Genomic DNA, 19,032 nt, shown 5'->3' with positions numbered 1-19,032 from the left:
GATGGACCCCAGGGGGCCCTCCAGCCCCCTCTCCATATTCCAGCACCTTCCACCTCCATCCTCCTCCTTCAGCAGGCGTTTATGGCTCTCACGGCCAAAAAGGTTGCCTACTGTTGCGACTAGACCATTAGGTAGATTCCAAAAATGTTACTTTGTACATGTAAACATAAGAAAGAGAAACCTTGAAACTTTATGTTTCATAATTGTCAAAAATACATGGTTCGTTTTACTCATTTTGAGGAGAATGAAACCTATGGATTACAAAATCTAAAGCTCCAAATCTTGCATCTTTTCCTTTAATTTCTCTTGCTGTGTATTCTGTTACAAGCACAGATATGCTAGCAAGTTGAAGTACAAAATCTATTTTAATAATGGTGCAGGATAAGTGCTGGAATATAGAAATATATGTCAGTAATTGCTGCTCTAGCCTTTTTTGTTTGTTTAGATAACTTATAGAATAAAGTAGACTTTTATATCACCTCTACTTGCACTTCCTAGTTTATTACTTTTTACTCCAATACAACAACAACAATAAGGACAATGATAACAACAGCAACAAAAAAGAACTTCCCAATAGAGTAGAAAGAGAAATGATTTGAGTCCAAAGATTAGAATTTATATCTTAGTCTATTACTTACAATCTTTTTGTTTAATTTCTGTGGATCTCTGTTCCCTCTAGTAAAATTATAGTTCCCTTTAGTAAAATCAAGCAGGTGGACTGCCTCTTAATCTATGACCTACAACCATAAGAAGTCTGGTCATCAATCTGTCTAGGTTCCTCATCTTCTTATTAATTCTGGGTCAAAATTATTATCTCTGACAACTCCGTTATCTGTCCAGGATTTTCCCATAGAACTTTCTGGAACAAGATTGTTCTTGTCCTAGAACATACATCTTATACAAATATCCAAAAAAAGTTAGTCTTCCCTTCCTTCTCTGTAGACCCCAATTTCCCTTATCCATGTTTTCTTCTTATTTTCTGTGCCCTGAGGTTCAGTAAAATCTCCAAGTTTCTTCACATAACTCTTTCTGACACTAAGAAGATCAAAATATGTGAGTGGCAGTTATGTCATGTCCAGAAGTTTTGCAATTGATATCTTTTTTTAGTATATACCAGGTATTAGCATATTAAAGCAATAATAATTAATATGTTTTATCCAAAGCTTATGGGTATTGTTACTCAGCCTAGAAATAATTTTGGAGAACTATATTTGGGAAAGGCATAATTTTTTAAACCCTTCCTTCCATCTTAGAATCAATACTGTGTATTGGCTCCAAGGCAGAAGAGTGGTAAGGGTAGGCAATGGGGGGTAAGTGACTTGCCCATGGTCACACAGCTAGGAAGTGTCTGAGGTCAGATTTGAACCTAGGACCTCCTGTCTCTAGGCCTGGCTCTCAATCCACTGAGCTACCCAGCTGCTCCCAAAGAAAGCCATATTTTTGATAAATTCACCTGCATTTAAAGCTGTGTAACCAGAAAACTTGTGTTAAAATATTCTTGTTTAAAAGCACCATTTTAAAATTTTTGAACTTAAACATCAAAGAAAATGAACATTCCTTCATGCAAAGAAGAACATAGAGGATTGTACATGAAACTATGAATATTTTATTCAATCTTGCTTTTCCCTCTAAGAAGATATAAATCTAACATGCAACTTTCAAGGCTGTGCTCTTTAACTGTGTTTCCGTCTGGTCTTCCTTCTATTTTCTTTTCTGCCTTTGATATAAATATTAATATATATTATATTGCATATATGTACACATGTTGTTTTATTCTCTAATTATTACTTATTTGCAGTAGCTTTTTTATATTGCTTTTGATAAAATGTATTCCTTCCTTTGAGAACTACCTATTCTTGTCTTTTCACCTTAGGCTAGGGTTTTCTTCATTTATCTCAGAGAACAGAAACAAATTGCAACTTTTTAGTGCAAGATTCTACTGCTCTGTTGACCAACTAAAGACCTCATTCATACAATTACCAAATGTACCACTTATAGATGAATAAAAAGTTATTATATAGGAAGGATGATGTTTTTGTTCATATTAAAGGAAGCAGAATAACAAACAGTAGTGGAAATTGTGTAAACCCCACTGACTCCATCTTGTGACTCAGTTCTGGTGCTAGCTCAGTTGCCTTTCTATTCAGTCATGGATGTAGGCCAATTTCTGTCTTGTGAGAAAACTTTATTCAATCATGGGAACTGAACAAAAGCCTTGTATTATTTTAATCTAGCCTGTGACAGCTGGAAAGTCAGAGCATTTTTACCTGCTACTTAGGGACACTTAACTAAGGTCCTAGGTTATGGTGAGCAGAAACCTAGTCAGGTGCAAAGGCTGATGTGAGGAATTTTCTTTTATCTCAAGCAAACGATACATCTTATCTTAAAAACAGCCCCATACTTATCAATTGTTCCCATGTTCCTTTGATTGAATACAGACACTTGGGAAGAGTGGGACACTTCCTTTTCTGATTTCAGAAAATTGCACCCTCCCAACTTGGAAAGCTTCTAATCATTCTTTGAATTAGAAATCGGATTATCTAATTTTCCGTCCTGATTGTTTCCTTTTAATTAATTGGTCTTACTTGATTAATTGTCTTTTGTATATAAAAATCTTAATCCTCTATTTGCAGACCAGTGCCAAAGCTGAGGAATTCTGGTCTGGATTTTTTATTCAATTGGCATGCATTATTTAGTAAATTGATATGCTCAGAAGCTCCAATCTTTCTTTCTTCAGTCACTTCATCTTTCATTCACAAAAATATTCATTGAAAATAGGAGAAAAGAAAGATGTTATGAAGGATTTATGTGAGATATCATTGAAGGATTCATAACAATGTGCTTTCTCACTATATCTCTCCTTTCTCTTACCACAGCCTACTGTGCAAAACACATATTTGAAACCATAATATTTTTAGATTGTAAATTTAACAAAAACAGAAATTGCATTTTATTTCATTTTAAGATAAATACTGAGGAGAGACTTTGTACAAGGCAGGTGCTTAGTCAGTGTTGGATTAAATTGATAATGAGTGCTGTGAAACTTTAAGCTATTCTAAGAGATTACCGAATTTCCTTTGTTAGATCTTTTAAAATTGAATAGATAGTTTGTGTCTGTTTATTTTTTTAATCATAGGAAGGGATCTTGAAAGACTTAATATTCCAACTCTCTGTTTTAGATAGAAGTCTATCCAAATCACCCCATCCCAGTGGTCAACTGTCTTATTCTACCTTTTACAACTTCCATTTTTAAAAAGTCTATCCTTTTAATTTTTTTTAGAACTACAGTATTACATTGGTAAATCACACTCAGCTTCCATACATATATAATCCTCTATAACCTCTAGATATTTTCATGTCCTGTTTATATTTATAAAAGCATTTCACATGTTGAATATTGTAAGAAGTTAAATTTAGGTTTATGTTATATATGAGAATTCTATACTAATATTGTGGTCGCCAATTTAAAGATATTATAACAAGTCAAAACTGAACTTTTAGTAGATTTATTTACAAAGAGGCAGAAAGAATAAAAATGGAAAAAGTAGCTAAAGAGACAGGTTTTAACAAGCCTACTAGCCCTTCTCCTGTGAAGTGAGGCTTGGACCCACAGGGACTTCCCCATGTTCAATGGTGTCTTCAGCTAGAGTTCCACCAACACAGCCTCTTCCAAAGCCAAAAGCAGGGATCTCTGGAATCAATCTCTCCAGAAGCCAGGAAAGGAAGGCCAGCTACTCAACCACCTAAGATGAACTCCAAAGAAGAATATCAAAGGCCAAGTCCCAAGGCAAAAGTCCTCCAACATCAAAGTCCAAAGGAGCAGATCCAGGAGCAGTCCTCCAAGAAACAGTCCAAGAGCCAAAGCCAAAGGTCCAAGGTTGAAGGAAAGTCTAAGATCCCTCAATAAGAAGTTCAGAACTTTTTATGGTCCTTTTTCCACATCACTTCCTGTCCCTTTTTCCACTTTATGGGAACCAATTTCAGTCTTTCAATTAACCTAGCACTGCCCAGGGGGCAGGGCAGTGGTCTATGGATTTGTTACCCACTTTAGTAAGTGACCTGTGAACTCTCTTAAGTAGGGATTTTTAAGTTTTTGACTAATTAATTTAAAAATTGCTGATTGATACGCAAAGTTTGATTCACTTTTCACAATATGACAAAGACTCCATTAAGAAGAGTTATATTAGTATAGGTACTAAATTAATTCTCTTGGTACATTGTATCCCAGGACTGTGATGATGATGAGGGTGATAATAATAAAGCTAACATCTACATAGTGCTTACTATGTGTCAGGCACTGTCTTAAGCACTTTACAGTTATTATTTCACTTGATCCTCATAACAATCTTGACAGATAGGTGCTGTTTTTATTCTCACTTTACAGATGAAGAAACACAGGCATAAAGCAGTTAAGTGACTTGCCCAAGGTGACACTATCATTCATTTTAACTTAAAAGTTGTTCTTTTACTCTTGAAATAAATTATTAAAATATTTTCAGTATATACACAGTATTATTTATGTTCATATAATAGACAAACTTTTAAGTATGTCAAAAATATGAAGCAATTAGTCAATTAATAATTTGGAGAAGGGACCATAGTTATAACTCAGTATTTAGGACTTCTAAGATAGGGCATGATTACATACTAACACAACAGTATATGATATATATGTATATATATATATATATGATAGTGGAGGAGAATAAAACATTTTAAGAGTTTCAGAGTTTTAGTGAGAGGCATCTACATGTATACATAGGGAGCTTTAAATTGAATGTGATAGACAATGATTGGGTCTTGTTTCATTTTGAAAAATATCATTTACTTCTGCATATCATATATGAAACATAGCAAGAAAAAAGAAGCTCTTTGAATATTACTTCTTTTGGGTTTTTATTGGTTGACAGAGAACTCAATAATATTAGTAGAAATTTATACTTCAATAGGAAAAGCTGAGATGTGCACATTTGGGTTGTAAAACAAGTGTTGATGATGGTGATAAACATTAATGTATGGTCAGAATAACTTGTTTCAGATTTCTCTTTTGTGCTAGTAATAAAAATCAATTTAGAAACCATAGCTTTTTAAAATATCCAATTTAATCATACTGTACAATGTGTAAAGTGACTCTGGTTTCTTTTATAAACTATGAAAATAATATATAACTGGTACTCCATGCAGGAACGGCACTATCATTTTTCTCCACTTTAGTAAACTAGACACTTCTCTAAAGCAACCTTTCACTTAAAACAAAATTTTTAAATGCTGCCATCTAGTGACATTTTTGCAAATAGCTTCTCAATGTTTCCTTCCTTTCAGGTTTAGCTCTTTCAAAATTATAGAACCAGAGCTGGAAAACATGTTGGAAGTCACATAGATGAACTCCTTGCCTGAACTGTGAATCCCTTCTACTATAGCCAACAAGAAGTGGACATATTAGCTCTGCCAGAATTCCATTTGTCATGGAGAATACACTACCTGCCCAAGGAGCCTATTCCATTTGTAGCTCTAATTCTGGATTTTTTTTTCCTTAAGTCAAATACTGCCTCCCAGTGGCTTCTTCTCCATTTAGAGAAAACGAGATGAAACTGAGCTTTCACTTTCAGTTTTTTAAGATACAATTTCTTTAGGCCAGTCAACTTTAATTCATTGAGAGTTAATAGGAATCTTTTCTTTATCTTGCCTTTCAATTCAATGGTTTTTTTTAAAACTCTTACCTGCCGTCTCAGAATCAATACTAAGTATTGATTCCAAGCCAGAAGAAGGCTAGAGTCTAGGCAATCAGGGTCAAGTGATTTGCCCATGTCACACAGCTAGGAAGTATCTGAATACAGATTTAAATCCAAGACCTCCCATTTCTAAATTTGGTTCTCTATCCGCCGAGACATCTGGATGCCCTTCAGTTCACTCCCCTTTTTGTTCCATCCTCTCAAATTTGGGGATCATTATATTTGATTGAGAACATGAGTGTTAAAAATTTCTCATAGACTTGGAAAAGATAAGAACTGGAAGGGACCTTACAGATCATTTATTTCAACCCCTTCATTTTATACATGAGGAATGCAAGGTGCAGAAAGAAGTTATTAAACCAAGAACACAGAGAGGACTCGAATTTAGGTCTCCTGAATTCTAATCTATGACTTTTGCAGGTACACTATGGTACCCTCTATTTTGTCAGATGAGTCAAATTTTAATTAGGTATATGTTCATAACTACTCAAATAGAAAGAAAATTGGTATGCATTTTACAACACATTACATACCAGTGTTAATTAATGAATGTCAAAGAAAATGTGATGACACAGAAACTAGGAACTTAATAGTCATATACATTTTCATTCCTCAAATAATCATTACCCATAAATTTTTTACAATAAAAATGAAAGAAATGTGTTTCCTGTTATCAATAAAATTTCTAATGTTTTCACATTGTGATATTGAAGAAAAGATTTTCTATTGTTATAAAGAGGTATATTCTACTTTTTTAAAAAATGTTCCTTAGAGGTTAAATGGGAATTAAAATTTTATAAATTTAATCTTTTTGCATCAACCAGATTATATTACATTCATTATGTTTCAGCCATTTTTCTAAGCATTAGAGGAGCCTAGCCTCTAATAAGGGAGAAAACATGAAAGTAAATGGGTACACGCATTTCAAACTATGTAACTCAAAGTACCATTCCAATAAATTATGTTTTATAAATTCGTATTTTCACATTTCCAACTTAAATAAAGTAGAAGTGTAACTAGTACTCTCTTTGATCCACACATATTTTGAATGATAGATGCAGAATATTAAAATAATTTTTGCTATGGATTTTATTTTTGTAAGTACCAGATCTGTCATCATTTAGGTAGGCATTATTATATTTTTTGTAACACTTTACATTTTTACAAAGTATTTGCACCTAGATTTAGTCATTTGATCCATAAAACTCTGTAAACCAGACAAAACAAAAATTTTTCTTCCCATTTTATCGATGAGGAAACTGAGTCTAAGAAAGCCTAGTTACTTGACCAAGGTCCCATTGATAGTGATCTAATGAGAACTAGACCCTGGATTTCAGGACTCATTGTTAGTATTTTTTTTTTCCATTAAGCCATGTAATTAACCATTTATTGAGTGTCTTTCATTCTTTCAAAACTAACACAGGCTCTGTGGAATATAACAAAGAAGTATGAGACAGAATTCCTAACTCCAGACATCTTAAAGTCTAATTAGAAAAATAAAGCAATACTAATGAAACAATATAGGATAGTAAATAATTGAGTATAAATTAGAAAAAAAAATATTCCTTCCAGGGTACTTCTCTTTGATGTTTTGATTATTTCATTCTTAGTAATATTCTCCTGACTAGCAGTTTCCAACTAAATAAATAAGAAATAAAATACCCAAATAAAGGAATCATTTTTTAAAAATCTGAATAGCCCACTGTATGGCATGGAAAGTTTTCATAATATATCAAAAGGTTCTGTCCTCAACTACTCTGCCTAAGCACTAAGAAATTAAAATTATCTTGTATTTTCTCCTAGGGTTGCTTTGTTGGTTTCGATCTGGCTCATGCAGTTGGTAATGTTGAGCTTCACTTACATGACTGGGGAGTAGATTTTGCCTGTTGGTGTTCCTACAAGGTAAAAAAAAAACTTTTCATTTATTTAACTTTTGTTTCAAATATAAGCTTCAAATGGTCTTTGGTCTCATCAATGAAACTTTTTTCCCCAGCTTCCATCCTAACTTCCCACACAGTGACATCATTTCATCCTAAGTAGCTCTTATTCTTATATTTAGATTATTATGCCTTAGAGGATTTATCCAATGTAGTAGAGGCCTTCTTCTCATCTAACTATGGGCAGCAATAAGTCTTTGTAAGGTATCAGACAACTTTGGAAGTACTGAAAGTTTGCATGTCCCTAGACTTTCCATAAGATCCTGGAATTATAAAACACTAAATATCCCTAAGAAAGCACCAACAGGACCAGTGCAGATCTGACCTTGAGTGAAGCCAAGCACAACCCAAAAAATCAAGACTAACATCAGCAAATAGGCTAGAAGCATGAGAAAACAGAAAAATTCTCCTAAAGACTTAATATGGTATTGGAGAAACTCAAGACACCAACCCAGGAGATAATGACTCCAAAACATCTATAAGCAAAGTCTCAGAAGAAAAAATAAAGGCAGACTGTATAAAAATTCAACAATTGAAGAAATGATGCAAGAGTTAAAAACAGAAGTGATTGTTTCAATGAAATGAGAGTACTGAAAGAAAAAAAATTGAAAAGAAATGAGAGATATGGGCAGCTAGGTGACTCAATGGATTGAAATCAGGTCTAGAGACAGGAAGTCCTGACTTGGAATATAACCTCAGATACTTCCTTGCTGTGTGACCCTGAGCAAGTCACTTAAACCTGGTTTCCTAGTTCATGCTACTTTTCTGCCTTGGAACCAATGCACAGTATTGATTCTAAGAAGGAAGGGAAAGATTAAAAAGGAAAAGAAAAGAAAGAAATGAGAGTTATGGAAGAAAGGATTGAAAAGGAATACATTAAATTAAAATTGAATCAATTAAATTAAAGCTTGGAACAAGAGGTACAAAATCTTGCCCAAGCAACAAAGTCCCTGAAAATCAGAATGTATCAAAGAGCAGCCAATGACTCCATTAAATAAGAAATACTAAAATAAAGTCAAAAGACTGAAAAAATAGAAGAAAATGAGACATAATTTATAGAAAATAAAACTGATCTGGAAAACACATAAAGGAGGAGATTAAGAATTTTTGGACTATTATGAACAACAAAAACAAAAAATCTAAACAACATATTTCAAGAAATTGTTTAAAAATATTGCCTAAATTTCTTAGAACCGGAAGCAATGGAAATAGAAAGAATCTAGCAGTTATTTTTTGCAAGAAATCCCCAAATGAAAACTCGTAGGAACATCAGAGCCCAAATCCAAAGTTTTCACATCAAAGCAAAAATACTACAAGGAGCCAGAAAGGAAGAATTCAAGTACTGAGGAGTCAAAGCCAGAATCACACAGGACTTAGCCACCACTATAAAGGGGCAGAGAATTTAGAATACAATATTCAAAAGGCAAGGATATAGATTTACAACCAATAATAACTTACCTAGCAAAAATGTGTATAATTCTCCAAAGAGAAAAAACTTTATTTTTAATAAAATATTGGTCTTCCAAGAATCCCTAATGAAAATACCAAAGCTGTATAGAAACTTTGAAGTTCAAACAGAAGCATGAGGAGAAACATTGGAAGGTAAATACAAAAAAAAATGATAAAAGAATAAATATGGATTTTTAAAAACTTAAATTTATATATGGAGAAATTCCATGTTATAACACCCTCTGAATCCTATCATCATCAGGAATCATAGGGAGAATCTAATTAAATGAGGACTACAAGTGGTTCTGTTACATCTTGGTGATTTTAAGATAACAATGGAAAGAAGTAAAAAGAGGTATGACATGAGGGCAGGGTGAGGAAAGGGAAGGAAGGTTATAGAATATTATCTCATTCTTATAAAATGAGTGCATGAGTATATATTTTTTAAACAAGGGAGAAGAAGTGGAAGAAGCAGCTGACACTTGAACCTCACTCTCTGATGGACTGTTTAAAAGAAAGAATACACACACAGAAATATATTTCATTCAAGAGGGAAAAAATAGAAAAGAGGAGGAGTACTAGAGGGAAAGTAGATTATTAGAAGAATTAGTTCTAAGCCAAACAAAATTTAAGGATATACAAACATATTTTAGCTCTTTTTTAGACAAAGTTGAAAATCTGAAGGCATGCCCATAAATTCAGTAATGGATGAACAAGTTATGATGAATAAATTAGATGGAATAATATTGTGCTATTAGAAATGATGGAGAGGGTTCTAAAAAAATCTGCAAAGACATATATGTGAATTAGTGCATAGTAAAGTGAATAGAAGCAGGAGAACAATTTTATGACAAAAATATAGTAAAGACAAGCAACTTTGAAAAAATTAAGAACACAAACCAACCATAATTCCAGTGGACAAAAATAGAACATACTACCTATGTCTTCATAGAGATATTTTTTCAATGTAGCCAATGTAGAATTTGTTTTTATTGATTATATGTTTTTAATGGGTTTTGTTTTTCTTTTATTCTCAACCTTTGGGAAGGAAATGGTTGCAATGTGAGAATGAGAAGGAAGATTTTTCTTGATTGAAACAAAATGTTTTAATTTTTTAAAAAGATAATTGAGAGATTAGGAAAGATAGATTTGGCAGTATACTTGAGGACACAGGATAGAATGGAATCACTTGTGCAAGTAGAGAGGTTGGCCCTGAGCAAAGAGATGCTACCTCATCTTGTGAGAGAGGAGTGAAAGAAGAGATAATAACAGAAAGCATCTGGGTGATATATGATAAAGAGGGTAGAAGAGGGTGCTTCTTGTTAAATGACTAGGATATTTTTTCAATAAAATATGAGCCAAAGTTCTCAGCTGAGTAGTGGAGGCAGGTTTGGGGGGACATGGGATTTTTAAGGAGGAAAGAAAAGATTTGGAAAAGTCTCAATTGAATGTAATGGAGAGATAATTAAGGAGGTGTAAAAGGATTGACTGCTTAGCAACAATGAGAGCCCATTTTTGGTAATGTAATATAAATACAGAGTGAACCCAGATAAGCCAGATCATCCCTACCAAAATAACATAAATCTGAGAAAAGAACAACAAACATATATGGAAAATGGAATCTCCTGGGCCTTCTATGGTGATCTATCCTTATCAGAGATGATAATGGAACTTAAATTCTGTGACTCTGCTACATATTGTGTTATATCAGGAATGGCATCTGTTTTGGGGGGCGGAATTTTTCATTTAATTAATTAATTTAGAATATTTTTCCATGTGTACAAGATTCATGTTCTTTCCATCCCCTCCCTCAAAACCCCTCCCATTTCCAACTTGCAATTCCACTGGGTTTTACATGTGTCATTGATCAAGATCTATTTCCATATTATTGATATTTGCACTAGGGTGATCATTTAGAATCAATATCCCCAATCATATCCCCATCAACCCATGTGATCAAGCAATTGTTTTTCTTTTGTGTTTCTACTCTCAGAGTTCTTCCTCTGAATGTAAATAGAGTTCTTTCTCCTAATTCCCTTAGAGTTGTCCTGGATCATTGCGTTGCTGCTAGTAGAGAAGTCCATTACATTGGATTGTACCACAGTTCATCAGTCTCTGTGTACAATGTTCTCCTGGTTCTGCTTCTTTCACTTTGCAGCATTTCCTGGAGGTCATTACAGTTCACATGGAATTCCTCCAGTTCATTATTCCTTTGAGCACAATAGTATTCCATCACCAACAGATACCACAATTTGTTCAACCATCCCCCAATTGAAGGGCATACCCTCATTTTCCAATTTTTTTGGCATTTGGTTTTAAAGCAACATAAATTTTAAGAATATGCACTAAAATTAACAATAGATTCTTTTGCAAAATTTTAAAGGTTTACTTTTTGTAATCTTCTATTTTTACATTTCTTTTTTCAGCCAATGTTATGTTTATTTTTTAAATGTGTTTTCATTATTTCTATTCAACATAAAAATAAAACCCAGAATTACAACAGTAACTCTCCCTACCTCCACCAAAATAAAGGAATTTTTTTTTATTTCCTTCAGCTTCTTAATGCGCAATGTCAGATTAAGGATACCTAGTGTCTTAGAAAAAAAAATTATCAAATTTGCATCTTGATTTTATGCACTGATAGAAGATTTGAAACTAGAAGGTTTGAAACCTCTTGGACATGATTTTAATTTTTTAGTATTCCCCCTGTTCTCTTTTTTCTTTTAACAAACATGCCAATGGGAAAACTTTCAATATTAGATGCAAAGTATATATTTCAATTTATAGAAATGTGTTCACTTTCCTCAAGATACAGCACATTAATGGTAACAAGTATTTTACCTGTTAGAAATGTTTTACTCTGTACTTTAATTGAATTTAAAATATTTTATTTTAGATTTAATTGAATTTATTGTTTGAAACTTAGAAATACATTTTATCTTAAAAGAACTACCAATATCCTTACAAAAAAACTCAAAAAAAATACAACAGCTTATTGTATTAACAGAAAGGAAAATTATTGCTTTTAACTGTTACAGAATAACAACTATATTGACTATTTTAAAAAATCTTTCATTTAAAGAGTCTTAACAAAGGATGGGGGTGGGGAGAGATGACCAGCAAAGTTTGTCAGAAGTTTGTCATTACATATATAATGGGAGTATGGGCTCGTATAGAATGCCAAGTCCTCACTTGGAAGAGGTTGCTCAGTCTGCTTCCTAGTGATCTGTGATAACATAAAATGAATTTGGAAAGACTTTGAAGCATCATGCATGAACATCTAGTAATCAGTTCCTGTCTGCTACCCATTTAGTAGACAGTAGCCTCTTTGATTGGCTTCAGTGATGTGACCAAATTGGATGTGGGGAGGTTTTCAAAAAGTTGCTTTTAGACCTAGTCTTTCTCTCTTGGTTAAACTTACTCTCTTAGGATCATTGTATCCTAGCCAATGCCTTCTGATGAGATACAGTTCTATGAGGGAAGATCTCTATCCCCTCTTCAGGAATATGCTAATAAATATTTAATAGTTAGCTCTAAAAAAAGAATATGCAGGACAAACTTTTAAGTTTAATGTGCATAATTAATATTTTCTCTTTCATTTTCTAAAATCTAGACAATCAACAAAACAAAAAATCAAGTCCTGATTTGTAATGTTGCTCTTTTTATGAAATAAAAAATGTTTACACTGAGAATTTAACATACAGCAGGTAGACTTAATTCCAACATATCACAAACTCTTTTCCTCTAAAGCCAAGATGTGGCTTCCTGAAAGTGGGCATCAAATCTTTACCTTTCTTTGTGTTTGAATTTTCATTTTAGGTGAAGGAATTTGGTACTTTTGGCCTTTCATAACTCACTAAGTCAGAGCTTCCAATTACTTCACCTAAAATGACAGAATAAATTCTGAGGCTAAGAAGCAAATGTCTGTATTCACATAACCCCATTTTGGTCTTAAGAGGAAAGGGCCCAAGGCTTCTCTTCTTAAAGAATTATATCTTACTAGAAGCTATTAGGAAAGGAATAATTTCAAGAAAAGTAGTTCAACTAATAGATAGGAAGGATTAGGTCAAATTGGACTTTTGTTGTTATTGTTTCTCACATTAGTTCCTTCTTCTGTCATCCAATGTGAGAAACAATAACAACAAGCATCAAAGATGCTGTCCACCACGTCGTTAGCTAACTAGAACAGTTACAGTATGTCTTCATATTCTTGAAATTCTGTTTTGGACCTAGTCCCTTCTATTGCATGTCATAATGACTCTACTGGGACCAAGCCCCCGAGTCTCTAACATAAGTGAAATTGCATCATTAGCATTCTCTGCATGTTCATGGGGACTAACCAGTCTCTTTTTTAAAAAATAAATTTGGTATTTATAAAGTGCTTAATATGTGCTAGCCATTTGCTATGTGCTTGGGATACAAACTGTCAAAAATTCTTCTTTCAAAATTATATTCTAATGGGGTAAAAAAACATAAATGAGTATTAGAAGGGCATGAGTAAGGAAAATATATTATTTTTATATTTTTATTTAATTTTTTGCTGATATAACTAAAGTTGATTTTCAATCAGTTGAAAAATATTTCAATAACAAAAGACATATTAAGCACTTTCTGACAACATTCCCTCTTCCCTTCCAATGAAGTACTCCATCTAATTCTCTTTTCAACAAAGACAATTATTTAGCCAGTAAATAGTTAAGTACATGTTGTGTGCTTACATAGAAACAAAGAAAAGTAAAAGAGATCTATGGAGAAGGGAGGAATTTAAAACAAAGCAAGAGATAGAGAACATTACAAGATGTAAAATGAATAATTTTGATTATATTAAATCAAATAGGTTTTATACAAATGAAACCAAGATAACCAAAATTAGAAGGTAAACAACAAGCTGGGGAAAAATTATGACAAATTTCTCTGATAAAGGCCTAATTTCTCATATATATATAAAGAACTAAGTCAAACTTATAAGAATCCAAGTCAATCCCCAATTGATAATTGCTCAAAGGATACAAATAGGCAGTTTTCAGATGAAGAAATCAAAGCTATCAATAATCATATAAAAATGTTCTAAATCCCTCTCAAATAGAGAAATGCAAATTAAAACTCTGAGGTGCCAATTTACAGCTAGCAGATTGGCCAATATGGCAATAAAGGAAAATAATAAATGTTAGAAGGAATGTGGCAAAATTGGGACTCTAATGAATTGCTGGTGGAGTTGTGAATTGAATTGAATTAACCATTCTGGAAAGTGATTTGGAATTATGCCCAAAGGGCTATAAAAGAATGCATACCTTTTGATCCAGCAATACCACTACTAGGTCTGTATCCCAAAGAGATTTTTAAAAAATGGAAAGGACTTGTTTTTACAAAAATATTTATAGCTGTGCTTTTTGTGGTGGCAAAGAATTAGAAACTAAAGAGATGTCCGTCAATTGGGGAAGGGCTAAACAAAATGTGGTATGTGATGGTGATGGAATACTATTGTGCTATAAGGAATGATGAACAGGATGATTACAGAAAGAACTGGAAAAACCTATGTAAACTGATGCAGAGTAAAATAAACAGAAACTGGAGAAAATTATACACAGTAATTGAAATATTGTGGAAGAATAAAATGTGATACACATTGCTACTAATAGCAATGCAATGACCCAGGACAATTCTGAGTGACTAATGAAAAAGAACGCTATCCACCTCTAGAGAAAGAATTATTGGAGTATAAATGCAGATGAAAACGTATGATTTATTACTTGCTTATTTGGGTATATGATTTGGTGTTTTGGTTTCATAAGATTTTTCACTCATGAAAATGAATAATATGGAAATAAATTTTATATGATAATATATTTATACCCCAAATTGAATTGATTACCAGCTCCAGGAGTGGGGAGGGAAGAAAGGAGGGAGACAAAATTAATGATACAACTTTGAAAAACATATTTGGAAATTTGTTATTAAAATAAAAGAAAAAAGAAAAGTAGAGGATAATCTGTTTTCTCAAAAAGCTCATAGTTGATGGGGGATACAGCAATAAAAAAACTATGTATGAACAAGATATACAGATATAGACATGCAGGATACCTTGGAAATAATAGAATGAAGGTACTAGAATTCGGTGGGATTGGAAAAGACTTTCTATAGAATGTGGGATTTTAGCTGGGACTTGAAAGAAGGAAGGAAGATTAGGCGATGGATAAGAAAATGGAAGAGCATTCCAGGTATGAGAGGCATTCAGTGAATATGTCCAGAGTTGAGAGATGGAATGTTCTCTTCAAAGAATTTCAAGGAATTCAGTGTCACTGGATCAAAGAGGTGAGGTATAAAGTATAAGAATACTAGAAAGTTTGATGACGGGGGCTTGATTGTAAATGACTTTGAATGCCATACCAAAGGTTTTACATATGATCCTGGAAGTGATAGGGAGCCACTACAGTTTATTGAGTGGGGGGAAGGGAGGAGTGACATGGTCAAATTTGAACTTTTAAAAGACTATTTGACAAGTCATGAGTTTTTCAACTGAGTGACTTCTAGTCAAGCAATAAATTATATATTTTCTCTTTTGTCTTAAATTTTTACTGTCACCAAAATATGTAAGTATTTTGACTATTTTTATATACTATCCATGCTTATACTTGTATGTTTTTCTAGTTTCCAAAAATTTTTCACTTACTTTTAGTTTACTTTAGATTTTTTCCCCTTAAAAATGTGGTAAAGAAAGAGGAACGGGGCAGCTGGGTAGCTCAGTGGATTGAGAGTCAGGCCTAGTGATGGGAGGTCCTAGGTTCAAATCTGCCCTCATATACTTCCCAGCTATGTGACCCTGGGCAAGTCACTTGACCCCCATTGCCCACCCTTACCACTCTTCCACCAAGGAGCCAATACACAAAAGCTAAGGGGAAAGAAAGAAAGAAAGAAAGAAAGAAAGAAAGAAAGAAAGAAAGAAGAATGGGTGGGAAAATGGCTCTGTACAGAAATCCTATGTCTTAATCTTCATGTTTTCATGAGTTAAAATTCAACCTACATGTGTTTTATGAACTTCAGTCCTTAGAAAATTTCCCATCATAGCAAAACAGACTATATTCTTTTTAGACTAAGGTGAAGGCAAATATTAACATCTTTCTATCTGAAATGAAAAACTCTTTTTAGTAAATTTATATTTAACTGTAGGTGGAATGTAGAAATTGAGAAACAAAGCTTTGATATATGAAAATTCAAATGATCCTGAGTCGTGCCTCTCAGATGAGATTCACTCTAAATGCTACTACACTTGAACAATATCTTTTTTTCAATTTCTGATCACATCTTCCAAATAATCCTACATATGAAGTTATATTACCATATCTCCTTCATTACTTTTGGTGTTACCTAAAACCTTTCCCTGTTACTACGGTGGTATGAAAAATTGAATAGGGAATGTGGATTTTTCACCTGTCTGATTCCCAGTATATGAACTCCAAGAAGGCAATTTATAAAACTGAATTTAGTAGGTAGTTGAATGATATAGATAAATAAGTTGGACAAACTAAATATTTTGATTCTGTTAACCTCACTATATATTTATTTAAACACAATGATAAAAAAATTACTTTTGTCCCATCTTACCCATGTAATTTAAAACAATGTCAAAAAACTTTTAGATCAAGGATAATTTCTGAGGAATATCTCTCGAGATGATGATTCATTGAGACAACTTCCTGGATCTAATCCTATAATCAATTTAGTACTAACCTAATATTAGTTCTGTCCAGACTCTTTTCCATTTATTGTCAAGTATATCCAATGGGATAAAAATGGATTGCTAAAGCCTAACTGAATTACATCAATCAGTTTTTCCTACATTTACCAGATCTATTCTTTTGCTACATGTAGAGATCTGATTATGTTGACAGGAAGACATGCTTTTTGCAAAATTTACCATACTTAATTAATCTCTAATAATCTGTATTCTTAGTTATTTTTTTGCATTTTTCTCAAAACTGTTTTTCTTTAATTTATTATTGGTCATTTACCATCTAGAAATCCCACTTGACTAGTAGGTCTCATCCCCAAATGGTAGCTAAATAGGAAAACAACAACAACAATAATTAAAATAAGTTAACATTTTCAAATAGTATAAATTTTGGTTCCTGAAATATTTCAAATTTAACTTCATCATATAATTTTTTAAATGTTTATATTTTAATTTCTCTGTCTAGTATTTAAATTCAGGAGCAGGAGCCCTTGCTGGTATCTTCATTCATGAAAAGCATGCATACACAATGAAACCAGCGTAAGTATGTTTATTCAAATAAAAAATTAAATTAGTTTCCTCTGCATTTTTCTGTGACAGTGGATAAAACATTTATTCAGAAATTTGTGAAATTTAAGTTGAGCTCTTCTAAGTCTTTTATCCAATGAGAATTTGGGTAAATTATAATTATTTTAAATGTTCCATTAGTAATCATAGATGATTTCTCTAGGGTATAGTTAGTTGAATAAGAAATTTAATCATAAAAGGAGATACCATTAACATTTTTAAAAGTAACTCACTAAGGCCAAAAGATAGTTTAATATAAAGAGAATACTTTAAATATTCTTTTTAAAACTATACTTTAAATTTTTTCTGCTGTCTCACATTCATGCACAAATGAAAGGAAACCTCAGTGCTGTGTCTAATAGCTTCTTAAATGTGGCATGTTTTTATTAAAATTAGACCTACTTTTAAGCTGGAGATATGTGAAGAACTACCAGATGAATACTGCCTGTTCTCAAATACTTTACAATCCATGAAAAACTGGAGTAGCTGAACGACAGATTGACTGTGAAAAAATGTAATACTTTTCTATTTTATATCACATTCTTATTTTTCAGGGATACCAGGAATGTGAATTTAATATCACAAAAAAAGTACACCTTTTCTTGTTGGTTAGAGAACTTATGTATACTTCCTTTTATTTTTATCTGGTACCAGGACTGGAAAGAGGGGGGGGGAAATCATTACAACTCTTCTGTTAGAGTATATATGATGACTAGACTGTCTAGACTCTTAATAGATAATATAATAATATTTGATTAGTTTCTGAAGCTTCTCAGGCTTTGGCAGAGTGGTATAATCTTTACAAGAATTACACTCCCTTTTCATTTGAATCAGTAATATAGTTAGGAGAATGTCAGAGTATCTGCAATTTTGTGCCTATAAACTCTCCAAATTTAAGATAATTTTCTGAAATTAATTTGAACTTTCCTAAACTTTTTAGGAGTTATTAGTTTTAGTAGCTAATAGTTTTAGTTATACTGATATTTTGAAAGGTGATAATCTTTATATATAATTCTCTTCAAAAATGGGCATTTAAATGTCCCCCAATATCTTTGAAATGATCAAAGGGAAATATGTTATCTATCAAAACATATTTTCTGTCTTTTTGAAATAAAAACATTATCTGCTCCTGTTTCAGTGAAACTTGCTTCTAACATTTTCTAACAGAATAATTTGTAATACAGTAAATGTTCTTGAACATAGTTTCTTGTCTTCCCCACAAACTACACCATGTTTTTCATTATATTTACTTCACTGGTTTTTATTGATCTGGGTATTCCTTCCACTGGTAGAGATAACAATTGCTCTGTAACTTAGTAGATGGTCTTGGAGAAATGGCTTGGCTTACAAATTCATCATCCTGCAGTCAGCTTGTTATTGAGATTTTCCAAATTTAACCAGACAGTTCCTTAGACCTAAGGCAAATAGTTAATGAGGCTATACTCAAAGGCCTTCCAGTTTGGTAGGATCTACCAAAATACACAATCACCCTGAAAGACTTTCTAGAACCTATGCTACCTCTATGTCATGATGAAGCACTAAAATTTAATGAAGGATCATTGTATTCTGTAATACAAAAAGATAGGATTTTATTACTTAAGATAATTTAAACAAATAT

The 19,032-nt window shown here is 32.7% G+C and overlaps 1 protein-coding gene across 1 annotated transcript in view; it reads left to right on the top strand.

The window, feature by feature from the left end:
* KYNU (kynureninase) overlaps positions 1–19,032 on the top strand; it is a 120,285-nt gene that overhangs the window by 67,841 nt on the left and 33,412 nt on the right. The window contains exons 9-10 of the mRNA XM_044669899.1: positions 7,536–7,634; positions 17,314–17,387. Coding sequence (XP_044525834.1) covers positions 7,536–7,634; positions 17,314–17,387 — 173 coding nt within the window. The remainder of the gene's footprint in view (positions 1–7,535; positions 7,635–17,313; positions 17,388–19,032) is intronic.

The sequence above is a fragment of the Gracilinanus agilis genome, chromosome 3 (genome assembly GCF_016433145.1).
Source record: "Gracilinanus agilis isolate LMUSP501 chromosome 3, AgileGrace, whole genome shotgun sequence".
In the NCBI taxonomy this organism is placed as follows: Eukaryota; Metazoa; Chordata; class Mammalia; order Didelphimorphia; family Didelphidae; genus Gracilinanus; species Gracilinanus agilis.
This window is presented reverse-complemented; position numbering and strand designations above follow the sequence as displayed.